General features: G+C 43.4%; 1 protein-coding gene across 1 annotated transcript; it reads left to right on the top strand.

The window, feature by feature from the left end:
- The first annotated feature begins 326 nt into the window (after positions 1 to 326).
- capn8 (calpain 8) lies at positions 327 to 27,128 on the top strand. Its single transcript, XM_088934037.1, has 22 exons — positions 327 to 468; positions 10,442 to 10,695; positions 13,954 to 14,023; positions 17,116 to 17,234; positions 17,378 to 17,511; positions 18,081 to 18,249; positions 18,567 to 18,650; positions 19,413 to 19,498; positions 19,880 to 19,954; positions 20,249 to 20,409; positions 20,696 to 20,865; positions 21,180 to 21,191; positions 22,053 to 22,264; positions 22,410 to 22,446; positions 22,823 to 22,888; positions 23,380 to 23,437; positions 23,630 to 23,694; positions 24,422 to 24,490; positions 24,841 to 24,919; positions 25,088 to 25,204; positions 25,595 to 25,653; positions 26,475 to 27,128. Exons 2-22 carry the CDS (start codon positions 10,459 to 10,461, stop codon positions 26,496 to 26,498), a joined length of 2,103 nt encoding a protein of 700 aa, XP_088790163.1. The 5' UTR covers positions 327 to 468; positions 10,442 to 10,458; the 3' UTR covers positions 26,499 to 27,128.
- Positions 27,129 to 27,514: the final 386 nt, after the last annotated feature.

Raw genomic sequence — 27,514 nt, forward strand, 5'->3', positions numbered from 1 at the left:
GGCCGTGGGCGTTGTGTTTCCTTTCTTTTCTTTTCAGCATGGAATAAACCCGTTACCTGTTCCCTTCATCTGAATCTCTTTGTACTGGGTGGGTAGAGTTATGCATTATGCAAGAATAAAGATCTTCAGACAACCTAAGCACATTAGTTAATGGTTCAAGCTTTTGGACAAAGGTGCTGTGAAACACCTACAGGTAAATACCATAAAGTGTTCTCTGGTTCAGACATGTTTGTCAAGGCTCCACCCAGGTATCTGTGGCTGCAGTAAGAAGTTTCTTTCCTCAAATATGCACCTCTGTTCTCACCTCCACACGGAGTCCGTGTTGAGTTTTCAGGCCCTGGCAGTCGGAGACAGACCGTGGCATGGGAGGCCAGCTGTGGTTCATTCAGAAGAATCCCAGCCGTTTGTTCAGGAGACACAGAGGCAGCCCTCCCGACACACTGGGAGGATGACGACACACAGATAGAGGTAGGATCTGTCCTCCTGGAGCTATCCTCCACGATATTTTAACTCTGTTAACTCTGCATGGTAACAGACAAGATGTGGTAAAGCAATAACAAAACTGTATGGCTGCTTTGAACTCTAAATACATTTTGCTAGATGTGCAAAGATTGATCTCTTTGCAGGAGCAATATTAATAATGAATAACTTGCCAATTTAAAAGCAGTTTGGTTTTTCTTATAATAACATACATGGAAGCAATTTATAAATTATCCTAAACTGTATTGTTCTGGTGAGCTGAGAACAGACTACACATGATTTTCCCCCAGCAAATATTCATTCTGTTTCAACCAAAACAATATACAGTATATTATAAGGACCTGAGCAAAAGTTCATCCAAAGGACAGTCAGCTCTGAAGGAGAGAAGGAGTGGTCAAACTTCCCTCAGGGAACTGAGCAAGAGCCCACACCCTGATTCAAATCCACACTCTAGATAAAACGTGATCCAGAAATCCCCAAATTTTGGAAATGTAATGCTGTTGTTGCATACTGGGCTTGGCTGGGGTTCCCTGTTAACAAAGTAACTGCGGTGTTCCTCCACAACTGCAGGCAGGGGGTGGGGTGGGGAGGATCAGGTAACCATGGTGATAGTTACTCAGGGGGTGGCTGTTCACAGGGATGAAGCAGTGGGGTGGGGGATCAGGTAACCATGGTGATAGTTACTCAGGGTGTGGCTTTTCAGAGGGAAGAGAATCAGGTAACCATGGGGATGGTAAATCAGGGCGTGGCTGTTCACAGGGAGGAGTCAGTGCATAGAGCCCTGAGAGAAGAGTTGGCCAGCTCACAGGTGAGGCCTGTCACAGTCTTCACCCATTTTTCCCATCAGCACCTCCACTGGGCTGCCTGAATCATTACACAAATCACTAGCAGAAGTAAAGCTGACAGGCATGGGCACGGGGAGGACAGTGCAGTAAGTTCTTCTGCCAGAAACGCCTGCTGAGTAATTGGGCCGAGAAGTCCTTATCTTTTAGAGATTTCTGTGCAGGTGCCCTTGTGTGCAGATGGAGACAAAATCTGTCTTTAAAACTGAAGATTTAATTAAAATAAATCATTGTTTCAATTTATGTGACTAAATGAAAGGGTAATCTATAACAAGTAATTAAATAGTAAATAGTGTCAGCTAAGAAGTAGACTGTACTTTGTAGATTGCCAAATCAATAAAATGTGCCAACAAGTTGCTTATATGGTGGAACACATTATTAATGTATGAAGACTAACTAGCAGGCATTTATAAACATTTCATCTCCAGAGCTCCTATTTCTCTTCTGTTTCTCTCCTGTTTTCCTGTTTAAAGTTACCTATTTTGAACCAAAATATGAAGGAGCAGTGACAACGCTGACATAATGTTGTTTTTGAAAATAAGAAACAATAATAAACATAATAATAAACACTAAGTACTATTAATAAAACAAAGGTACCATTGAAAAAGATTTGCATGTACTGTAGCACTCAAAATGAAACCTTTCAAGTTCTTGCAGGAATTCTCATGGCGAATTTCTTTAATTTCACCTGAGAGACCACTAGAGGTCATTTCAGATTCTTTTCAGTTTTTGTAAAACGTATCAAAACGTCATAGTACCATTGTCATCACTTCATATAACTATAATAATAATCTGTTTTTTAAGTGTCACGGCCGACATTCCTCCCCTAGAGGGCGCTCCACTACTCCTGTCATTAGTTCCGTGATTGTTGCTGTGTTCCCCAGATGTAGCCTGTTATGTCTACTGCTATTTAAAGCCTAGCTCCTCCGGTTCTCAGGGCTCAAGATTAAGGTACGGAAGTCACGAGGGCCGCCTAGCACCAGGATACCCTTTGTGCTCCTGAGGGCATAGGCCTCATCCCCGACACCTCCCGTGTTCTGAGCCTGGGGCCTGGAGGACCTCACCCCACACAGACAGCAGCGCAGGAATGGAGCCCCAGCACTGAAGAGTAAGAGTAGTCAGGACCTTGATTTACCATCTTACCTGACCCCAAAGGTAGCACCTCCTGCGGGAGTGTCTCCTGTCACCTTACACTGCGGCGCTGGACTTGCAGCTGCAGTTGGGTGTCTTTCCCTTGGAGGGCTCCCATCCCTGCACGGACCAGGCCCAGCCATGCTGAGTTGATTTTTGGCTGTGTAATTTCTGCCAGACACCCATTACTTTCTAATGAAATGCAGTCAAAAACTGTAGATCATTCAAGCCAGGAATTCATCTCTGTGCCTTTCTAAGACTGCAGTACCCAGTTTGTATAGTGGTTGTCTTGTCACCATGATGATGTTCTCTTTTTCATGCATGTAAATATCCTGTGTTGTACACAAATGTATTGCTTCAGAGTCAACAGTCATTTTGAAACACCACCATGTTTTTGTGTCCATTATTCATACAGGGTTTGAGTTTAATCTTGTAAGAATGCTGTAAATATTGAGATTTCCCAAGAGAAGGATATACACTAGGTATCCTAACCACTCACTGTTGCAACTCCTTACACAGTCTCTTCCCACTACTGTTGTTGGAATGCAGACAGTACAGAGCCAAGTCATAATCAAAGAGAGACGATATTAGTTCACACACAAACAACACCTACACAGACTGGTGCGCACATGCGCATACACACACAATACCCACACAGACTGGTACGCGTACACAGACACATGCACACACAGCAGCACCTGGCTGTAAGGCCTGGAATATAAACCAGGAAAGAGCTGTGGATAAAATGGACAATACCAGTGTGTTTGATTTGTTAAGATCTTACAGATTTAAATTTGGTCTGGTGTGGTGTGTGTCCTGTGTGTGACAGGTGTATCTTTGCTTGTGACACAGTGAGGTATTATACAGCTGCAGCAGAAGAGTGATACTGTTTCTCAAGCGGGGTGAGGAAAGGCTGCAGGAGCAGAGCAGCAGATCTGAAATTGAGGACCTTATATATTTCCTTCAGACATGTGAACTATTTTGTCATTGTTTTCTGCAGCCTGCATCAGGGCTTATCATGCCTCTTCTTGCTTTTTCATATTTTTTCTGTTTATTTTACTTTTCTGCTTTGACCACAGAATGTTTTGATGAGGAAAATACAATAGACCAAAGAAAGGTGTTATGGGAAAAAAAAACTATAAAGAAGTATTTTTTTACTTTGTAATTGTTACGTGTACATGTTTGTTTTACATTACAGAGTCAGAGAGAAGTTGAGTGAATTTAAGCAAAGGAATAAAGTCTTTGCAAAATAGGCAAATCTTTTAAAACTCCCTAATTCATTGTGTACCTTATGCTATACATCTTCCACAAGTATATTGACAAACAGCCTGTGCCTGTTTATAAAAGGAGGAAACTTTAAATAACAGCCCAGGTGTAACTTGACAAGGCTATCAGAAGTACAGAAGGGAGACCGACGCCCTTATACTTTGTTAAGCTTTGGACCAATAAATAGGCCACTGTATCATTTATCTGGGAGCAGTTTTCTTCTTGAAAAAAGAGTAGGATCCACCAACAAAATAAAATCCTTGCCTTATACTCTTCAGAAGCCTAAACCAGTTTGGGAAAGCATGGCAGACACACATTCTTCTCATGTGGCAGTCCTGTCGGCTGCGGCCAGGTTTTGCGCTGTCCAGTGTGCATGCTCTGGATGTGGCTCATGGCGAGTAAAGCTGTCACTCCACTCCAACATGCCAACATGTGACTGCAAACAGTAGTTGCAGGTGCCACCTCCTCTTGTGGGGATTAAAGCCCTGCCTGCACCAGTAATCACATTTCTGCGGACTGGTGTTAATAGCCACTTTATCAGAGTCCTATACAAACATCATTAAGCAAATTAGAAAGCAGTGTTGCTGATGACTGATGCTTTTATCTTTCTTGTCCAAGGAATGGGGCAGCTGTAAAACTGGACTGCAGACGGAACTGCAGTACAGACAACTAGCCTGTTAAGTGGTTGACAAGATACAGAAATGTCATGCCCCCCACAATCAGAAGAGTATTGGTAAAATTATTTAAAAACTTAGGTTGAATAAGGAAAAAACAAAAGGGAACGTGCAAACAGCTCTTGAGTCCTGGGTTTGACTCCAGACGGAAGGAACTTCTGTGTGGAGTTTGTATCAGGGCACTCTGGTGTTCTTCAACAGTCCAAAAACATGCTGTCCTGGTTAACTGCCATCTCTATATGTCGTGAAATAGTTTGGCTTCACAGCCGAAACGTTGTGTTGCTCTCTTTTCAGCATGGAATAAACCTATTACTTTTTCCAAAGAAAATACATTTCTTAAAACCCACTTTTGGATTTAAAAGCTCATTTCCACTAAGGTACCACAAAGTTGCATGTTCAGCTTATTCCTGTGAAGAGTTTTCATTGAGTCAAACACTGTGTATCTCTGCAGTACTAACATTGGTATGTAGATTCTCAAGATAAAGTAATCATCCGTATCACAAAATCATCCTTGCAAATGAGAATGGCTCAAATTCATGCTGACAGAGACAGGTGCCTTTGATAGCGTGCTGTTTTTACTTATGTTCTGCAAACCCACCACCAGTTGCTGAATGGTCCTTTAAAAGTCAGATGGTACAGTTAGTTATAAACGAGAAGGAGCCTATGAGAGATCTTGTTCATGGGGTTGTTGGTAGCTGTTTGACCACCTGGTTCTCAAGGATGATCAATATCATGCCTGGAACACGTTCCAGAAACCTTATTCTTGTGTACAGAACTCCTATATTCAGCCCTAAATGGTCTGCACTTTACTGTTTTTTGTAACTCCAGGTCCTTGTTTATTCAGCTTAATAATATCCTTTAGGTTAAACTTGCCGAAGACTTACATGGCTTTATTTTCTCTCTTCAAGATTAAAGACATTCACTTTCTTTTCACTTTCCTCTGCATTTGAAATGAGGAATGAAATCTTTTGATCTTCTAAAAGACTTTCCAGAGCAGTGATACACTGAACGCAATATTCTCAGTGATTTCTAATTAACATGATGTCTATCGATCCATATTCTAACCACTTCTTCCAATTCAGGGTAATAGGGGATCCCAACAAGCAACAGGTTTAAGGCAGGGTACACCAGTCCATCGCAGGGCAGATGCACGAACATGGACGTGCCAATTTACATACCAGTATGTCTTTGGACAGTGGGAGGAAACCAGAGCACCCAGAGGAAACAGAACATACAAAAGCTTCATAGGAGACTCCATGAAGCCACTGGACGTCCTCGTATTTATGCAAATTTCTGCATTTCCTGGAAGGCCATACAGAGATGAGTCAGTCCATAGTATAGCCTCAGGAAGAGCCTGACAAATTGTTTAACCACTATTTATGTCTATACAGTATGTAAAGCCCCTGTTGACTATGCAGAGAGAGGGAGAGGAAAACCCTGTAAGTGACATGTGCCTTGCCTCTGTGTGCCATAATGATCTTGTGATATTGTGTCACGATGATGTCCAAGTCGGTGCAGATCTGGTGTGGTGCTGTGCTGGCATTATCTGCAGAAACATAAGCAAACAAATGTGGTGCTCTGGGCTTAACCTGTTTGTTTAGCTGATTCAGTGCTTGTAACTAATACAGGAGACTCCACCCTGTCTTTGTGCTCAGTGCTGTTAGTGTCAGGCTGCAGGAAAATGGAGAGGGGGCAGGGCTGTGGTTAGGGATGATGGTGAAGTTAATGTTAGGGTCAGTTTCATTGTGGTCCTATAGCTGCAGACTGCAGCACTAACAAGGTCAGTTTCTGCTCTGGCCAAATGTGTCAGATACACAGAACAGTAACAAACAAGGCTGTGTTAAGAGAGACAAAGTTCTAAGATGGAGATCCTCACTTCAACCACAATCATGCACCACTTCCTGGTTTTTAAATTGTCAACTAACCAATCATCTTCCTCCAACTGGTCAAGTGACAAAAGGGGCAGAGGGTCATTTCCCACAGCTTGCTGGGAAATGTGGTTGAAACAATGTTCTCCATCTCGTATCCTCCTACCATTGCCAAATGCCAATCAGACAAAAAATCAGAGAAAAGGCTTTATTGTAACAGTATGAGTAATAATGATAGTCCTACTGTAACATAAGATATTGCTGATGTTATTATGAAATGTGACAGATCCAGAAACAGTGTCTGAAGTATACATTAGTGAAATTTAATGTGTAGAACGTTAGCTCTTATTTTTAAAATGCTGTGTTGGAAACCCTCTAGGAGCTATTAATCAAAATCATCATGTGCAGTATTCTTTAAGATGATGGAAGAACTCATGGAGTAACTTGAATTTAAATAGTAAAATAATTATTTTGCATATTTTGAGCTGCCTGCGTGTAATCGGTGTCCTTATCAATGATATCAAGCAGGTTTTTGTATTTCAAGAATGAACACAGAGTGGATTTGTGAATCAATAGGCTGTACTGATATTTATGAAAATTCTGCTCACCTGAGCTTTGCTTTTATATATATCGTTCTTTTCTGGTTCCCTTCTCTCCAACTTCTCTCTTCTTGACTCTGCTTCCCTCAGTAAACACGTTTCACACATGAAATCCACCACCTCTTTTAGATCCTGTTCCCACCACTTTATTCCAGTCCTGTTTCACTTCCGTCTGCCCCATTGTCGTCAATATAATAAATGAATCCATGAGCACTGGTGTTGTACCAACGATCCACAAAACTGCTGCCATTACCCCCGTGCCTAAAATGCCTAACATGGCTCTGGACAATCTAAACAATTTCTGCACCATCTCCAACTTACCCTTTCTTGCAAGAATTCTAGTACATGCTGCCACTGAAGTCAAGCTTATTGGCACCCCCCATCAACTTTTTAAAGCCAATCCTGTAACCCTATCTGTAGATGGTTCTGTACTTGAGCTTCAGTCAAAATTTGAAAATCCTCGGGATGATATTTGATTCAGGGTTAACATTCGACCCACATGTGAAGCACATAGTTAAAACATCTTTCTTTCCCCTCAGAAACATCGCTAGACTATGCCTTATATTATCACTAGCTGTGGCTGAAAAGCTGATCAACACATTTGACTTCTCCTGAATTGACTACTGTAATGCTCTACTCTCTGGGGTATCTTAATCCACATTGAACAAACTGCAGTATGTCCAATATTCGGCAGCCAAAATCCTTACCAGGTCTAGTACAAGTGATCACATTACCCCTATCCTGGAATCCTTGCACTGGCTTCCTGTCAAGCTTCATGTCAACTTCAAAATCCTCATGCTCACCTACAGTATAAGGCTCTGCGTGGCTTGGCACCTCAATACCTGTCTGATCTATTATCGCCCTACCTCCATCTCGCAACCTTCGCTCCTCTAATTCTGGTCTCCTAACTGTCCCCCAAGCCCATCTACACACTGAACTCTGGAAATCTCTCCCCAATGATATCAGAGAGTCACCTTCTCTAAACTCCTTCAAATCCAGACTTAAAACCTTCTTCTTTAGAAGAGCCTTTACTTAACTGGTTTCATTCTTTACAGTAGTACCACCATCTACTGTCTCCTCTGTGTATTCGCATCGTGTTTATCTTGTGTATTTTTTATTGTTTATTTTTTAATTATTGTTGTTGCTATTGTCATTCTGTATAGTGCTTTGAGAAGCCACATTTAAAGGCGCTATATAAAATAAAGTTTATTATTATTATTGTTCTGGTGGGTAGCTATGTCAGCATGTGTAGGTTGCAAAGGAACAAGTAGGTTTATTTCATGCGGAAAAGAGAAGAAAGAAAACACGTTTCGGCTGTGGCTCCACAGTACATCAGTACATTTATATTAGAATTTAAGACATTGAATTCTACTTGCTTTGTCTAAGTTCTTCTGGATAACAGTTTTGATGATGATATCACAATGAACATTTCCAGGGTCTTTTGTTTTTTATTTGATCTTTTCTTAAATGAAATATTATAAAATGGGTCCAAATCAGGAGTGACACCACTGTTTCACCAGTAAGACCTTCATCATGTTCAAGACCTTCATCAACTAACAAGATCTGTCTTGCCCACTTATTGGGTTTCCGTGTGTGTCTCACTTATCCCAAACATTTCCAAATACAGGGTAGCCTCCTCCCAGGGTTTTGAAGCAATAGCTCTCCTTAGGATTCAGAGGTACAACCACAGCTGTCTCACCTCCAGCCCATCCCCATCTTATCCCCTGTCTGTAGTTTGTCTGAAACCATGATTGCTGTTGCACAATACTGGTCTTCCCACTGTCCTTCTGCAACAGTATGAAGCACCACTTTAAATCAAGACAGGGCTCTGTAAGGAGAATCGCTCCTCCTCACTCAGACAGAAACGCTACTCTGACCACCCTGCCCAACTCGCCGCACTTATCGCACTGCAGTGGCAACAGTGTTGATGGGATGAATGTTTATCTAGATTTTTTCTCAAAAGAGATGGCAAACAGTACAGAAGATCATCAAAAAAAAAAAACTCTCTTTTTGTCTTCCAATTTGTCTATCCAATTTGTCACCCACGGTTTCAAAGCTTGCTTGCTTGCTCTGTCACTTCTCCCTCTGGTGCAGTGCGCTCCAGTGCATGTGGGCTCTGTCTCCTGACAGCAGGTGCAGAACTCTTGAAATCTCCACTTCCTGGTTTTAAATTGTCACTTCACCAAGTGGAAGAAGAAAATCAGTCAGGAGACAGTGATGAACCAGGAAGGGGAAGGTTCTGATGTCCGTGAACCTCTGCTGACAAGGAAGAGAGCAGAGGCTCTGTTATGTGCTACACCAGAGGGAAAGCAGCAAGGAAATGCATGAACATTAGATTGTGAGCTTTTCAAATTGAGAACGCAAGTCTTGTTTTGAGACGGAAAGCAGTTTAGCTGTTAATAGGGAGGACAACTGAAGGAGAAGTTAAGTTAGAGCTTAAAGAGGAGTGAAAGTTTTTCATTATTTTGGAACATTGCACCTTATCAACTTAATAGCATTGTTGCATTGTTTTTTTAATCTTACAGCCATGTACGTGTGTCTGTTTGCCTGTGATCCTCCCAGTAAAGGATGCTTGCTACCATAATGGTGTTACAGCAGTTATTTGTCTGAGTAATAAACATTTGCTGAACGTAAAGGGTGATTTGAGAGGTGGGAACAATGCTGCCTTTACTGACTGCAGGTCAGCAGACCTTTTAGGCTCTGCTGATGGACCCTGTCTGAGTGCTTCTACAATAACCTTACAATCACACATCTGCAAAGTGACCCATTCCCAGAAACCTCCGCTCTCTATGGCTGTGAGGCAGAATGGGGAAGCAGAGTCTCCCACATAATAGTAGGGAGTGGTAGCCCACAGTAGTAGGGAGTGGCAGCTCGCGTGACTCACTTGTTTATCCTGTCTGTCCATAACATCTGCTTTCTCAGGTCTGGCCCCCACGCTCATCCCTCCTGTTCTCCTGTCCTACTGTCGAGCAGATGTCTGGCTTTTGTTTGATCTCTTTCTACTGTACTGTGTCTCCAGCCATAGCTCTGTTTTGTGTGTCTGATGTCTGAAGTGTGAAGTGGCAACTCGTACCTTGAAATTAATGTGAAGATGATGATCTGATGATTTGTCTCTATGGAAAGAGTCAAAGTTTCTTCTTTTGGTGCCTAGTATTAGATAGTGAGAGGTTTGTGCTCTGTTGGTACAGTACAGTCAGAGGACTGGGGTGTGAAGTGAGAACTTTATCTTGTTATAAAGGATCGCGTGGTCGGTTCACCCTGCTGGAAGTCAGTGTGGGAGTTGAGTTCCTGTTCCTGGACTTAGTGACTTTGAATAAAATATAAAGGGACACCTTTAGCTTAGGAGCAGCCTGCCCAGAGTACTACTTCCTTATTCTGTGTAGAAGCATCAACAGCAGAGTCTGCACAGGCTCTGCTCCTGCTTATCCTTGTGGAGACCGGCACAGGGCAGTCAGGGCTGCCCCTCCCTTACCTTCGCTAACTCCTCCTCAGGCTCCTGAGAGGGATTTATAAGCAAACACATGCAGAGGAGCAGAACGGCTGACACCAGGGGCGACTGCTGCTCTCTCTCCCGCACACAGACACACAGGACCAAGGCATGGCAGGCATCGCCTCACACCTGGCCAAGAAGAAGGCCGTGGAGGAAGGGCTGGGCAGCAATGACAATGCAGTCAAGTACAACAACCAGGACTTCGAGTCCCTCCAGAGGCAGTTCCTAGCAAAGGGGGTCCTGTTTAGTGATGAGACATTCCCTGCTGAACCTGAGTCCCTGGGCTATAACGAGCTGGGCCGCTACTCGTCCAAGACCCGAGGGGTGGTGTGGAAGAGACCCAAGGTAAGAGAATTCAACAAGTTCAGTCTCCGGATCTGCTGCTCATCGAAGATTGTTGCCCTTCGCTTATGGGTCCCCGGGGCATCACATGCTGTTTCTTTTATTTTGTACATTTTAATTCATCTTAGGGAACGGATCTGCCCTGCTCAGGGCTGTCTGAACAAATAAATTCAGTTAAGAGTCAATGGTGGTGCTGTTTATTATTGTGCTCCTTTGTGCACAATAGTGGCAGCAGCAGTAACAATAGTAGTAGTAGTAGTAGTAGTAGTAGTAGCAGTAGCAGCTGTAATTCTAGCAGCAGCCGTAACAGTAGTATTGTTAATTAATTTGATGACTTTGCCCACAAAACCTTGCAAGACGTACAGTTATCATAATATCGTGCATTATACATGCAAGGATTGTGCAGTAGGAAATACAGTAATTATACTGCACAATAAAATAAACAGCTCGTGTGAGCAGGAGCTCACTTCAGTGTGAGACACAATAAAACTAGTTGAAAATATTGAAAATATAGAAAATATGATAAATATAAATATAATAAAAGACTCTCCGTTTCCTCTTCTTTCATGTTTAACCCAAATACAGGCCAGTGGTGCTGTGGAGGAAATGAAGAGTCCAACGACCACCCCTGTGTTTAGTAAACAAACACTGTATTTACACTGTCGTTCTTTATTTGATGCTGCAGTTTACCGGGAGAATCCAGACAGCTCAGACCCTCCTTTTGACTCCTTTCATATTGAATGAAACAGGGGCTTTGAGAGCTTTTGCTTGGTTAATGAGGTGCCGAAGCTGCATTAGGGTAACCTGGTCCCTGCACCAAGCTCAGTGTGGCTTGACCTCATGAAAGTTCAATGGTCACCACTGGACATATGGGGCATGGTGCAATGTCTGAAACTGGGGAGAAGACTGCCTGAAAAGGGACAGGAGCACCAACAGGTGTGCTTCAGTCATAGGCAGCCTCTGCTCCTCCGACAGGTGTACAGACAGGTGTACAGAGCTCAGCCTCGCCTGTAGCAGGGTCTCGCGGACCCAGTCCTCTGGGCACACTGGCTGTTCTAGCCTTTGTTCCACGTGAATTTTCAATTCTTCATTAAACACTAGGCTAACATCACTGTTTATTTTTTCTTTTGTTAAAGCTTTTAAAAACTTTATCCCTGAAATGTTGTATCTTACAACGCACTGCTGTTGCAGAGCTGAAAGCAATAATGAAAAAGCATTATGAAACAAATCATAGACTGGGAGCTCACCTGAGGCACATGTCCATAGGCAAAGAGTGTGTGCCCATGACTGTGCCTGGCACGGGTCACTCTGCTGAGTGTCTATGAGCAAGGCTGTTTCCATGGTAACTATCAGGGAGTGAAAACGTGTCGTTTTAATTCACCTCATTGCTCTGTGCACAATCCAACAGATTGTCTGAGGAATATGATTTTATGCTTTCAGTGTTCCTCAGAGCCCTTAAGAGCCCTTATGAAAGGCTGGATTCATTCATCTTAGTCTTGTGATCAGGGAATTCTGCTTGCTTTGCTTTTAAAAGTTGGTTGAAGAGACGGAAAGTTAGAAACATAGAAAAAGTAACTCAAACTAAAAAGTGTCCTGGGTGCTCAAATAAAAGAAAGCATTAGGATTCTTACTAGATTTTTTTTAAATACTGTGCACTGTAAAGAAAGGGGTGTATCAGCTGTAAGAAAATTTATTTTGCACCAGCATTACTTTCTCTCCAACATAAAGACCTTTGCAGACTCTAGAATAACACAGTGACGCCAGCTTTCTCTGTCCTGGAGAAGAAAGGATCTTATGGCTCTGGGGTTCTTACATTGTGAACGGTTTAAGACAGGATTTGGGATTTAAATGGGACCTTGTTTAAATTTGCATAGGTGTAGAGCCATTGTGCTCCTGTTGTTTGTACAGAGGGAGGTGGTCTGAATATGCAGCTGAGTCCTTCTGTGTGCATGTCAGGTATTTGCTACATCAGGTGGCTTTGCTTGATGGAGGATAGGCCTAATAGCATGATTATATTTTTAAAGAAAATCACATTTCAAAATCATGAAAAACTGTATTTCTGTGCATCAGTTTTTAGCCCTTAGCTCATAATTTTATTTTTCTGGCCTTGTTATCTTTACTGAGTATGAAATGTTTGGGGTATTTTGGTAACTTTGTTTTAACTACCCAACCACTCAAGATGGACAGCCTTCAATCTGTTGTGTTCAGTTATAGATAATTTATTGGTTGAGAAATTATCTGAAGGGATTAGGCTTCATATGAAAACAAAGCCGTTCACAGCAGAATCATAAAGGAAGAGATGAAGTATCAGAGCCTCATTGTCTCCCTGTGAAGTGGTAACAGGGAAGTGTACTGACACACCTGGCAGTGTTTGTCCTATTATTACCCATGGTCACCCTGACAACTCTGACCCGGTCTGTCAGGATCAGGTTTCCTGTAGGAGTGTGCACACGCACATACAGCACGCACACAGACACACGTACACACACACAGACACAGGCATACACACAGACATATACAGTACACACACACAGGCACATGTGCACACACATACACAGACACACACACAGGTGCACACACAGGCACACGTTCACACACATACACACAGGCACCCATGCAGATACATACACAGACAAACACACATACACATACACGGGCACACACACATGCGCACACATACACAGGCACATGCTCAGACACACACACATGCGCACACAGACATGCATACGCACAGACACACACATACTGTACACATACACATGCACATGCATGTATGCACAGGTAAACACAGATGCACACACATATACAGACACACATGCACACTTACACAGGAACACGCGTTCACACACGCAGACACGGACACATACAGTACAGAAGTACACATAGACACACACACAGGCACAAACAGACACAGAGAAGAGTGACATGGAGGTCTCTTCCTGGCCCCCTTATCCCAGTGCACCTGAAACACAACAGGAGCTTGAGGCTAAATTCATATTACTGTGATCAGGCATCCTAAAATAGTCATTTATAAATTAAAAACAGGTGTTACAGTTTCTATTCTTATTATTACTTTGTTTTTTAAAGTTAACGTACATTTGTTCAGTTGGCTGTTCATCTAATTCATTAATGCATTTTTCAGGTGTTCACAGTTAAATGTTGCATGAAACAGAAGACTTTATCTCAGACTTTATATTACATTAGTACAATTTATATTTTTAACAAATCTTAACATGGCTTTTTAAAATTGCCTCTTTGCAGGAGCTATGCTCAAATCCTCAGTTCATCATTGGAGGAGCGAACAGAACAGACATCTGCCAGGGAGCTCTGGGTGAGTTGAAGTGCCGCAGACAGGCAGGTTTCTGGTGTCAGAGGTACTTGGGCAGAGGAGGGGAGCACTGGGCGGCTGTTTGATTGAACTGCTACTCTGGGTCGCACAGCTCAGAAGATCCTATAAGAATGAGCTACTGTCTAACAGCAGCCAGTGGGAATTGTGCAGAGTGTGGCTGTGACGGGCCTGGTCGAGCTCCAGTCCAGCAGGCTAGTTCGCAGGACTGCAGCTCTTTGCTGCTGGAAATCTGCATCAATGCTGGGGAGAGACTCAGGTGGTGATGTGAATCTGGGTGGGGTGTCAGTGTAGATGACCCAGGCTCTCCACTTGGAAGCAGCTACAATTCCAGCTAGTGACATTATATACTTGCTTTGCGTAGTGTATAAAACTAGTGTCTAAATTATTGTAATTTGATAAGGGATCCATATGGAAAGCAATATGTTATGTTGTTGCTCTTGAAGAAAAAAGAAAAAAAACTGATATTCACAATGGTCTATCAAGGTAACTGTTCCTGCCCATAAATTAAAAAGAAGCAAAACACAATGCAGAGTGTGTATGCATGTGTGCATGTATGTATATGCGCATATGTGTGTGTGTACATGCGTGTTTTTGCATTTGCGTTTGTGTGTGCTTGCATGAGTATGAGTGTGTGTGCGTTTTGCTTGTGTGAGGGTGTGTATGTGTGTGTGCTTGAGTGTGTGTGCGTGTGAGTAATACTATAACTTGCCTGCATCTAAAATACAACGTTATCCAGCTTCAGTAGTGACCCAACCTGTCCAACTGGGTTGTGATGCCCCACGGTAACACTTGAATTCTTATTGGTTATTTTTTCTTGCCCTCTGTTTTCCACAGCCCTTTGCACTTTTTAAACCTGTAGTCTAGGGAGCCTCTTCACCCGAGTCAAGGAAAGAAGCCATGTTGACGAGGTTATGGCTCAGTCGCAAACATTGCATTTCTAAATTAATTACATTTCCTCAAGTGCTGCGTCAGGGAAGTGCTGCGTCTCGGCTCTGGCATTTAAAAAGACACAGCAGCCAGCTGGTTTGGTAGTGCCCCCTGCTGCCACTCATGGGCAGAGCTGCAGTTTTGGATGTACAGTATGATGATGTATTTTTCCAAGCAAAAACATCAGAAGCCAGTTTCTTGTCTAAGGCATATTGTTCTGCTTGTCTTGTGTGTCAGCTGACCAGATTGAGAATACAAAAGAGATCTGAGCAATTTGAAGAATTTTTAGAAAATATTTCTACTTTAGAAAAACATAGTGTATGGCAGTTTCTATTGGTTTATTTATCTTGCGGTCTACAGGTGGCTGCTAATGTTACTTGCTATTATGATCACTGACTGTGGCGGGCAGAAGCCTCCTGCTCTGTGTACACTAAAGCTCCCTGAAGGGAGAGAAGGCTCCTGCTTGCCCCAGTTGCCATGGGCGGGACTGGACACTGCCCATCCCGCTTCAACAACCAATACCTCCACAGATATGTGCCTGGCTGCACCCTGTTCAGATTCCTTACACAATGGGAATGGGAATGCTTACATGAACTTTTAGAAGAGGAAAGAAAGAGGCTTTGCCATCCCTTTTAGTTGTATTTAAAGCTCTTTTTTAAACTTTCTATAGCCTGGCTTGACCACAGAAGGGTTGAACTAGTGGACGTTAGCACATCCTTAGCGCACACCCAGTCATACAAGCCTGTGTTTGCCTTTCTTTTCTTACATGGGTGTTTGCAGAGCCAGCTCACCTGACCTCTTTGCATCTGAGACTCTAGCTTGTATTTTCAATGCCTTGAAATAGTGTGTAATAGTGTAAGAATGATTATGGACAGACTATGCAGGCAGATGGAACACACAGCACTCCCTGCACTTGAAGTGGCCACTAGCTCACTTCCAGGCTACAGAACAGGAGGCCTGACAGCCACACACACTCATGCACTCATATCAGGGTCACAGAAAGACAGTATCTGTCCCTGTCCAAGTCCTTCTATCTGTCCCTGTCCCTGTCCCTGTCCCTCTCCCTCTCCCTGTCCCTTTCCCTGTCTCAGTCCCAGTCAGAGTACCAGTCCCAGTCCAAATTCCTGTCCCTGTCCCAGTCCCTGTCCCTCTCCGTCTCCCAGTCCCTGTCCTTTTCTCTTGTCCCAATTCGTGTCCCAGTCCCTGTCCCTTTCTCTGTCCCAGTCCCTGTCCCTCTCCCTGTCTCTGTCTCTGTTTCTGTCCCAGTCTCTCTCCTTTTCTCTGTCTCTGTTCCTATCCTAGTCAGAGTCTGAGTCTGAGTACCAATTAATCTCCCTCTCCCAGTCCCAGTACTTAGAGGCCATGGAATGAGAGCTGTGAAATCACAGTCCTGTCCACCCTCAGCTGTCCTGGCAGATATAATGTGTTTCAGAGGCTCAAGACACTGCAATACATTTTCAGCTTTGAGATGACAGATTTAAACATTCCAAACATTTTTTGCATGAGCACAGCACAGTTTGCTATAGCACTGAGACTGAAACTAAAATTGAGCAACAAAAAAATACAATTTACAGGCAGAAATAACTATCTAATGTTATCTATGTGCGACATGTCAACAGTCACCTATCACCCCGTCAGTACAGCAGAACAGTGCAAGTGGCACTATGATCTTCTGGCTGGAGAATGCTAGTGTGGATATGAGAGTGTGTCTCCTGTCAGTGTGACATGCCTGGACATTAATCACATGGGAACCAAGAGCACATGCTCTGTTCCACTGTTTGCTCTGCTGTGTAAAATCCTCTGCCTATACCCTCTACCTGCTGATGCGCAATGACAAGTTAGCCCTACAGTGGCCTATCTGCCCTTAAATAAAAAAAAGGCTGTTGTTTTGAAAGATAAATTAGGAAAGGTGAAAAGGGTTTAACTTGTTTTATGGTATAGATAGATTTTAAATGAATGTTTTTCTCTAATTTGGTTTCAAGGTTTTAACATATTTTTCAGTTTTGTATTCTGTCAGCATTTGTCTCACTAAAGAATGATTACCTTCTGTTACTAACTGCAAAAGGCAACCAAAAACTGAAAAGACTTGATCTGGATTCAGCCCATCCAGAGCTGCTTAGACTGATGTCTAGTTCTGGTCCCCCCAGGTGACTGCTGGCTCCTGGCTGCCATCGCTTCCCTGACTCTGGACGAGGAAGTTCTGGCTCGAGTCGTTCCCAGTGGACAGAGCTTCGACGAGAACTATGCCGGGATCTTCCACTTCCAGGTAAGGCAAGGAAAAAAGCAGGACAGGCAGTGGAAGTGGAAGAATAGTGGTTTATAATTTGTAGTCAGGAACCCCTGAAAACCCTGTATGGTTCGTGCATGATTAGATAGCCATCAAGTGACTTGCTGTCTCCCTGCCCACAGTTCTGGCAGTACGGAGAGTGGGTGGACGTGGTCATCGATGACCGGCTGCCCACCAGAGATGGGAAGCTGCTGTTCGTCCACTCAGCCGAGGGCTCGGAGTTCTGGAGTGCCCTGCTGGAGAAGGCCTACGCCAAGTGAGTAGTCCTCACTGGGAAAGTTCCTGAGCAGTCCATTATTGTCTCTTGAAAAGAGCCAGCAATACACATGTTCACTTTTCAGAAGATAGGAAACAAATTCTGTAACTGAGTGAAAAAATCTTAAGAAAAGAATAACGAAAGTTTTGTAATTTTCCAGCTGGAACATTCCCGATTCAGATAGTGCCTCAAAACTGCTGCAAGAAACTATTTCAGCCTCTGAAAAGAAGCACACTAGTATTTCCATGCAGGAAGTGAGATTTTCATGAAGGAAGTGAGCTGGGCAGACAGTCAAGGACATGAGTAAACATTTAAGGGCTGGTCTTGGATAACAGCTGAACCATGAATTTGAAGCCCTGTTTGCAAACAACTAATTTTGCTGTTTGTTTTCTCCTGTCACATCAAAGAAATAGAGAAAACTCAGTCCCTGTTTTTTGTTTTTCATGTTAAGACAGTTTCCCAAATTAAACCTTCCACAAATGGCTGTCCTGTCAGATGACTCTATGACCCCACTCTCAGGGTAACTCAAGGTAAACATGTCTGTGTTGTGCTGGGCTTGTCTCCTGCAGGGTCAATGGCTCCTATGAGGCTCTGTCTGGGGGCTCCACCATTGAAGGCTTCGAGGACTTCACCGGGGGGATAGCGGAGACGTACGAGCTGAGCAAGGCCCCACCATACCTCTTCAAAATCATCAGGAAGGCCCTGGGCCTGGGCTCTCTGCTGGGCTGCTCCATTGATGTAAGTGCGCCAGTGCAGTGGCTGAGGCCAAAGTCTCAGGGCTCAGATGATTCAGCAGGGAAACCCTGACAAACAGCAGAAGTGAAATGGGCTGGGCTCACAAATGGAGGACAAAGAGGCTGAATGTGTTTGGACAGCATGGGCTCAATGTGAACTCTTTTAATACCAGCTGTACAACATGAGGGGTGCTCCATTCTGCTGTTTTAAATATGTTATGTTTTCTTTCCAGTGTTTGTACTGGTTCTGTAGTACTGGTCCTGAAGCGGCTCTGGTCTCACCAGCTGAGCTCTGACACTTCACTCTGTCTTCCTGTCCAGATCACCAGCGCCTATGAAACTGAGGTCGTAACCTCTCAGAAGCTGGTGAAAGGACATGCGTACTCACTCACCGGGGCCGAGGAGGTAGGGCCACACTGCCAAGCCCGTTCTGGTGATATCGGACCCCTCTCTCTCACAATCCAGCTCAGACCTCAGGGTGGCTTGGCTGCAGGGCAGACAAAGGTTTAGAAGTGTTTGCTGTGATTCTCTGGGGTAAAGACAAACCAGAAACACAGCAGGGAAAGAAGAGGGAGTGTCTGTGACCATAAAAGACAGGTTCTGAAAGTATACCTCATACTCCTTCTGTAGTACTAAAATATCCTGAATGACACAGCTGAAATATGTGATTATAAGATTTTAAATACATTTTAGGCACACATATATTTTATGTACTGAATACAGTATACAGTATATGTATTGAAATGATTTTAAGAAATGTAGCTCGTTATATTTTCAAACACATTTTGAAATGTTTAATATTACATTGTACATGCACAAGATACTTAGGACAGCTTTCCTTATAGTTCTCTACACATATTAAAATGTGTAAAGAACTTAAGTGTTAGGACTTAACATGTCCTAACACTCATATCATTAATAAAATACCTGTAAGGAAACAGAAAAGTTTATGAGATATGTCTGAAATATATTTATACTGTACTGTTATTTAAGTATGTTTCATTAACACATTGATACATGCATTGCAGACTGTGCACGTTTAAGTATATGAAGTGTGTAATTAGGATTGGAGTTCAAAAGATGTATTTTCAGGCCACTTATTGAGGCTGTAATATACCGTGTTGAGGCTGTAAAATAAGCCTGAGCCTGAGTCTGGTTTCTCTCCAGGTGAACTTCAGGGGCAGTACGGTCCAGCTGGTGCGGGTCAGGAACCCTTGGGGCCAGGTGGAGTGGACCGGGCCCTGGAGTGACAAGTAAGGGCTTCTGACACCACATCCTGGGACAAGAGCCCAGACCAGAGTGCGCTACATGCTGTACAGGACACACTGTCTTCACAACGACTGGACTGGACTAGTGAACTAGTGGTGCTTGTCAGATAGTCATAATGCCAAGTAAAGTAAGAATCAATCTGGCTGAGCTGTGGAGTATCAGCTGCCAAGTTGTCATGATTTCAGCTCAAAGATGGTTTTGAGCTGGATAAATCAATTCATATATAAATATGCTCAGTTTTATATATAAATGTGTCTTCTACAACAATGTCCGCATGAAGACTGCCTGAGATTTCATCTCCATGCTGGTCCAGCTGTGTCACTGTAATCATCAGGCTCTGATTCAGCCCCGTTTCCTCTCGACAGCTCTCGGGAGTGGGACTACATTGACCCGAAGGAGAAAGCCCGGCTGGATAATGCCGCAGAAGATGGAGAGTTCTGGTGAGCAGTGTCCAGTGTCCTGAGGCCTGTTTGTCCAAGCACTAAGGCAACTGGAACAACAGGCTTCAGAATCATTTGACTGGCAAAAATACTTTTTGAAATTGTGCTGTAAAATAAGTGCACCAAGCATCTCATACAAGACAGCTGAGTAGACAGTTCCAAAGAGCTATAAAGAAAATGAGAATTGGCCAGTTCAGACCTTGGAAAAATGGGAATTCTAGGCTGTTTTTCAAAGAACCCTTGTAGGCAGCTTCTTCCTCTCCGTAGTTGATCAGCGGTTTCTATTTTGTGTAGGATGTCTTTCTCTGACTTTGTGAGCCACTTCTCCCGACTGGAGATCTGCAACCTGACTCCGGACACTCTGACCGGTGACGATGTGCACAAGTGGAACCACTATCAGTTTTCTGGGATCTGGAGTGTGGGCTCCACAGCTGGGGGCTGTCGGAATTACCCAGGTAGTTTGCTGTGCTCAGGGAGAATGTAGCCTTTATTAACACAGGCTGTTTCCTGCTGTGACAGTCCACTCGCTGAGGTGTGACAGTGTTGTTATTTTGGGAAACTTCTAAAGTTTATCAGCAAAGTGGAATATTTCTACACAACTCACCAAAGTATCAAAGTTATTGTCTTGATCCAGAGTAATAAAAAGCAGAGAGATCGCAATGGCCCTGAATGAAGAATCGTTAGAAATAGTTGCTTTCTGAAAGAAGAAAATACCACGGTCTGCCTTCTCTGTCTCTCCAGCCACCTTCTGCTCCAACCACCAGTTTGCCATCAAGCTGGAAGAAGTGGACGATGACCCCCACGACGGTGAGGAGGGCTGCACCTTCCTGGTGGGGCTGATGCAGAAGGACACCAGGAAGGAGAAGAGGTTCGGGCGCGACCTCAACACGGTCGGCTTTGCTATATATGAGGTATGGAGTGTAACTTTCAAGCCTGTGTGAGAGCTGTCATCTGCGGTCTTTGAAAACATTGCACATGGGACCCACATACTAGATCACATATTTTGTTTTATAAATATTACGTTGATTTTTTCGGTAAATTTTGTCAAAGTTCATCGTGGTTTTGCTACATCCTGCTGTAAACTGCCATGCCAGTAGTAGAGCAGAGAAGGGAGTCCATTGTGACTTTTTTTGAAAATGTCACATTTGAAAGAAGAGAACGCTTTCCTATTTGGAAGAAGAAGAGAAAAGACATTAAGAAGTGCTGTTTTGATTTTCTTTTTCAGGTTCCCAAGGAGGTACGTACAAGGGATGGGAGCTTGAATCTAACTTTCCTAAGTCAGTGTGAAACTCTTTGCTTCTCTTCACTGAAGGTAAAATGCAGAGGAGACTGTGGATGGTGGTACTAAGTAAAGGCTCTTCTAAAGAAGAGGGTTTTGAGTCTGGATTTGAAGGAGTTTAGAGAGGGTGACTCTCTGATATCCTTGGGCAGAGAGTTCCAGAGCTTGGGGGCATAACAGGAGAAGGGTCTGTCACCCCTAGCGTGTAGATGGGCTTAGGGGGCAGTTAGGAGACCAGAATTAGAAGAGCGAAGGTTGCAAGATGGGGAATAGGGTGATAATTGTTCAGACAGGTACTGAGGTGCCAAGCCACGCAGAGCCTTATAGGTGAGCATGAGGATTTTAAAGTCTACATGGAATTTGACCGGAAGCCAGTGCAAGGACTCCAGCATAGGAGTAATGTGATCATGTGCACTAGACCTGGTCAGGATTTTGGCTGCCGAATATTAGACATACTGCAGTTTGTTCAATGTAGATTTAGATACCCAAGGGAGTCGAGCATTACAGTAGTCAATTCGAGAGAACACAAATGTGTTGATCAGCTTTTCAGCCACAGTTAGTGATAGCATAGGGTGTAGTCTAGCGATATTTCTGAGGTGAAAAAAGGAGAAAAAAGGTTGGATGGATAAAGAGAAAGGTGTACACTGCATTGCAGACTGCGCACAGCATATGAGGGCAAATCAAACGCAGTGTGAGGCTGAGCTCTTCTAAAGATCTGTATGCTCAGAGGGCAATCCTCTTACCTGTAAACTGACAAGAACAGCCCCACTTGACTTTATTCGCTGAAAGGAACCTTTGCTCTTCCTGGTGCCGAAACAGTACAAGGGTCGCACGAACATCCACCTGGGGCCCGACATCCTGCTGAGGCAGAGGGCTGTGGCCACGAGCAACACCTTCATCAACCTGCGCGAGGTCTGCAACCGCATGAAGCTGCCCCCGGGAGAGTACATCATCGTGCCCTCCACCTTTGAGCCGCACAAGAAGGGCAGCTTCATCTTGCGCTTCTTTTCCGAGAAACAGGCCACTGCCAGGTCAGGGAACATCCCCGAGGATTAGCCAGTTAGGTTGGGCTGTAAATACAACCACTACGTATCTATTTAGTTTAATGCTCAGAGTTTGATATACTGTACTTGCAATATGTTAATGCCAGGACATTGTTTCTTTCTGCTCTTGCAGCGCCATGGATCATAAGGTTAAAGCAAAAATCCAGGAGGTAAGCAGCCCTTTCATCATCTCTTCTGATGCGGTGCAGCTTGACTGAGTGGAAAGAAGCAGCCACACGTGCACTGGCTGACAGCATAGTTCAGCCGCTCCGGTTTTCTTGTATTTGTTTGGGCCTGATGTCAGTGAAGAGCAATACCCCATTCTGCCTGCATAAGGACTGATGCTGAACTGGGAAACAGGCTGAGCAGAGAGAAGGGTGATATTCGTGTTGTTGGAAAAGGTCCCGATTCAGTATTCATACTTGAGATCATTCCAGCAGCTCTCTGAGTGTTTTCTGTGTTCGTCTAGCCAGGCTGCCATCAGAGCCAAGCCAGCAGCTCTTTTCCTCATTCCTCCCTCTTAGTCGCTGTATGTTATCTCCACAGCCCGAGGCCCAGGAGAATGATGTGGATCCCCACTTCAAGCGCCTGTTTTCACAGATTTCTGGAAATGTAAGTCCTTACATTTGCAAAGTTTCTGATTGAAGGGAACAGACTATTCCCACTAGCGCATTAATTAGGAGGGAACCCAGCTTCTGTTTCCCCAACAGTGCTGTGCCCCTATTTCCAGTCAACACTATCACTGGTGTAAAGGCCTGCTGTTTGAGTCCTGAATGTTCATGTCTTTACCTTAAGTTTGTGGATTTTTTTTGGTACCTTGATCCTTTCTCCTTGTTGTTGTCCAGCTCTTCCCGAAGCTGCCTTTTTATCTGACGTTAAGGACCAAAGATACAAACAAGGGATTAATGTGTCTGCTCTCTTTCAGTTAATTCCTGAAGAGCAATGTCTTGTATTTGAACTTGGTAACAAAAGCTAAACTCTGTATTCACAGTGGTTTTGTAAGGCTACACTACAGAATTGTACTCTTTAGGTGCCCAGACATAATTGGTGTTGTGTCATACATATTTCTTGATTGACCTTCAAAACCTTTTTTTCCTCCATAGGATTCTGAGATCTCCGTCTTTGAACTTCAAGAAATTCTGAACAGAGTTGTGTCCAAAAGTAAGCATCACTTTCAGTTAATGTTCTTTGAGAAAAGGGTCATGCTCCTGACTGGAGTTCGACAGAGAAATCCAACCCTGTGAACGGTCATGACTGGCCTGCTAGGGATCGACAGAGAAATTTAACCTGTGAGTGGTCATGATTGGCCTGCTTGCTGCTGTTCAGCACTTGACTTCTCTGCTGCAATTCTAGGAGCTGATATTAAGACAGACGGCTTCAGCCTGGAGACCTGCCGTCGCATAGTCAACCTCTTGGACGTATCCTTCTGCAGTCAGGAAAATTCATCCTAAACATAGATGCATTCATGTGAAGTTATGTCTTTTATTGTTTTTTTACATTTGAGTATAATTGTATGATTTCTTGCAGTATAATGTTTAAGCACAAGTATAAGTTTGTTGTTGTTATATGTTCTTGCTTAGGCAGTGTGGTGCAGCTGTTAGTGTTGGATTGGACTCCCTCAGCTCCCTGCCGCAGAGGCTGCTCTGCCTCCAGGGGGCCTGTAACACGGCAGTGTCATTGGTGTTTCAGAGGACACACAATGGATTGGTTGTCTTCACATGATCCATCTCTACTATGGCATTATGGGAGCTGTAGTTTTCAGCTGAATGATTAGCTTCTTCAAAACTGTGAGATATAAAGAGACCAATATGGATGGACCCCTCAGCCAGTTATTCTGCAAGAACTACCTTAAGCAGAAGTAACAGAACTCAGAAATTTACAATGCTTGAATAATTAGTAGGCAATTAATTCTATAAATGTTAGCCTAACAAAAATCTCACAAAACATGATGAGTACCAGCCACAAGTATGTGACTTCACAAAATTTTCAGAAAATCTGGTGGAACAGTTTCTAACACTTTGTGAGTTTGGATAAAATCCCGATATTCGATAAGACCTCCGTGTAACATTGTTGAAAGTCAGCAGCTTTGTGTGAACACCCTCATGAAATTTCACTACATGTAAAAATGACCTTAACTGTGTCCAGAATGACAGAACTGGGAAGCTGGGTCTGGTGGAGTTCCATGTGCTGTGGATGAAGATTCAGAAGTACCTGGTGAGCGCCAGACTGCTCCCCCATGAAAAACGGCACTCCCACTTTGAGAGTCAGTCAGCTCTTCGGACTCATTAAATAATTGACCTTAGACTAGTAGATCTTTCAAGATTAAAACAAAGTACATCATACAGGCATATTTTAAACTTCATACATTGTTTTGACTTTTAAAAGGGAAGTTCATGTGCATGTTATTATTATTTTTCATCTCGATGATCTGGCTTCTCTGTGACATTCTGTATCACACTAAAGCACTGACTCATAAGCTCAGTGCTCAAGAAAAGGACTGTCTCCTGAATCCACACAGAGGGAGTTTCAGTGTGTTTAGCTGAAACTGTATTTATGTCCCCCAGGAAATCTTCAAAAAATATGACTCGGACAGCTCCGGCACCATGAGCTCCCATGAGCTGAGAGCAGCTCTGCTAGAAGCAGGTAATTGGCCTCCAGTTTGTCTTTCCAGCTGTGATCAGAGCGCACCTGACCTCCTTTCATAAAACACCTGGAAATTACTAACAATACACACTGCCTTATTTAACAAGCAGGTGACCGAGGTGAACAGAAGTAGCTGTGATCACTTCAGCTTCTTGTGTGTCTCTGCAGGGTTCCAGCTCAACACCACTGTGCTGCAGCTGCTGGTGAATCAATATGCGAACGCTGAGTACGCCATCACCTTTGACAGCTTCGTGGGCTGTCTGACCCAACTGGAGATGCTCTTCAGTAAGTCCGTCTTCATGCAGGGTGACAGGCTTTACTGTTTTGTCACTGGAGACTGAGGAAACACTGTCTGGCCATTCTGGCAGGTGGCAGCAGTGTGCCTTTGTCCCAGTCCCAACTTGACAGCCTGATCATCCTGATTACATGCTGTGACACAGACCAATATATCATAAAGAAGACACCATTCACATCTGCGATGAAATAATACTTATTTCACTCACATTCCTTTTCATGCTGATCTGGAAGGAATGTTGCCTTTAGCTCATGTTTATATTTAGATGATAACCTCTCATACTAAAGGTCAGGGCACTGAACATTAAATTAGTACTACTGCTCATGGAGATATCTTGCAAACATCGTTCAGCATCTTTTCATGTTTTCTTTCCCAAACAGAGATGTTTAACACTCTTGACAAGGACAAGACCGGGACTGTGCAGCTGAACATGTCACAGGTAACGCACTGACTCCTAGGAAAGCCCTGAATAGAGAGACAGGGGGCCTGAACTCTGTGCAACACAATGTCCGTAAGATGCTGGTCACCCCCGGCCCCAGATCAAAGGTCAGCCAGTGCAGGCCAGCAGGGCCCTGGTAAAACACTGGGATGTATTAAACTACTGTTTGCTGTAACAAAGTTTTTGTTAGAGCCAAAGGTTTTGAGTACCATGTTGGAAATGGCAGCAATCCATTTGTCTGTGAACTTGTATAACATTGCAATATACTGAAGTCACTTAAGTATAATGAATAGTACACTGTTAAACAGCTTCTTAACAGTGACTAATTATATCTACATATTGCCACACAGGGAGCAAATGAAGAAGGGCTATAACTACCTACAAGAAAAACATATTAAATATATCAGGCACTGGTATATTTACTGTATGTCTTTCCAGTGTTGGTGGGTTCAGTGCAACCCCAGACACACTCTGTGTGTGGTGCTTTAGGACTCTGCAATGGGGTCAGTGCAAGGCCAGGCAGTGAGCAGGAATTCAGTACAGCCATGCTCTCTCACATCCTTACAGCACAATCTTGGGGCACTTTCCAGTCACAGACATACAGTTTGAACTTCAGTATGAATCACTTCTGTTACAGCTTTATTGCACAGAGACATACATGTAATAATTAATATCAGCTCAGAAAATGAGGCTGTAAAACAAAATGGTCAGACTGTGTGCTGTGAAGCTCTTGGTGGCTGTGAGAGAAGGTGGGCTCACTGTGCCATAGATGGTGATGTGTCACTCATGGCTGACCTCTTCTGTCCTGTTGTTCCTTTCAGTGGCTGTGCCTGGCTATCAACTAAATCTCCTTCCTCCTGAAGACCATTCCCTTAATGCCTGGACACCCCATCCCCTTCCATTTCTACATAATTTAGCTGGATATCACTGCCTTAAACACCTCTTAGGTTTTGTATGAATGTGAAAATTACCTCCTAAGGGAATACATTTCATTTAGCATGCTTGTTATCTTGACTCTGAAACATAGCTTTATTTCTGGTGTGTGGTTTAAGGACATATAAACAAGTGTACTGTATATGTTAAGGCATAAATAACTTCCCTCCACTTGCTCTTTGACATGGAACTCAGAAATGACCTTCAGATCCATAAAGTATCAGCAGCCCAAACTGTGACATTCAGTATTCCTGAAATAGGTACAGATACAACAGTACTACAAGTGAACTTTCAGTAATAAAAATAAATCCAGAGACGTCTTGTGTATACCCCAGTGATACACACTATCCGGCAATGGGATTGTATTCTGTGAATAAAAGCAATGTTGTTATTTATTCTGGGCTCTATTCCTTATCATCTTACTTTGAGAATGCTACCATTGCATAGACCTGTGCAGTGTAAAGCCTAAAACTTGAATTTGAAATTAATTACCATCTGAAAACTGAAGTTTTTATTAGCACAAATAAACTTAATTTTGAAAATAGATATTTTGCCACTGTAATACTTATAAATTGTAATATTTCTTGTTTCTTCCTGAAATGTTCATTAACTGTGCTCTGGACCCACTTATTATTGTTGTTGTTATTATTAAAGAAGATGATTGATCACTTTGTGCTAGGTGATAAAACATAAACGCAGTCAACATTTGTGTGATACGTTAAAAATGATTTACATAGTGCTCACTGTACATTATTCATATCTAAGTGTTGTTAGCACACGCACACTCAGAGCACAGGAAGGAAGGCACACGGTAATGTTTTCCAGCTGTGAGTGACTCAGTCTGTGACAGGGGCGTGGCACGCGTGCCCACAGAGAAAGACTGGTGCCAATTACTCGATTAGACTGTTAGGGTGGGTCAGCGAACCCC

The sequence above is a fragment of the Atractosteus spatula genome, chromosome 15, assembly GCF_055471065.1.
Source record: "Atractosteus spatula isolate fAtrSpa1 chromosome 15, fAtrSpa1.hap1, whole genome shotgun sequence".
Lineage (NCBI taxonomy): Eukaryota > Metazoa > Chordata > Actinopteri > Semionotiformes > Lepisosteidae > Atractosteus > Atractosteus spatula.

Bases quoted from the DNA above. Each gene is read 5' to 3' on its own strand.
- capn8 (XM_088934037.1), top strand. From the start codon at position 10,459: ATGGCAGGCATCGCCTCACACCTGGCCAAGAAGAAGGCCGTGGAGGAA. The intron at 22,889-23,379 runs GTAAGTCCTTAC...TTTCCTCCATAG, and splicing joins TTTCACAGATTTCTGGAAAT to GATTCTGAGATCTCCGTCTT. The intron at 24,920-25,087 runs GTAATTGGCCTC...GTGTCTCTGCAG, and splicing joins AGCAGCTCTGCTAGAAGCAG to GGTTCCAGCTCAACACCACT.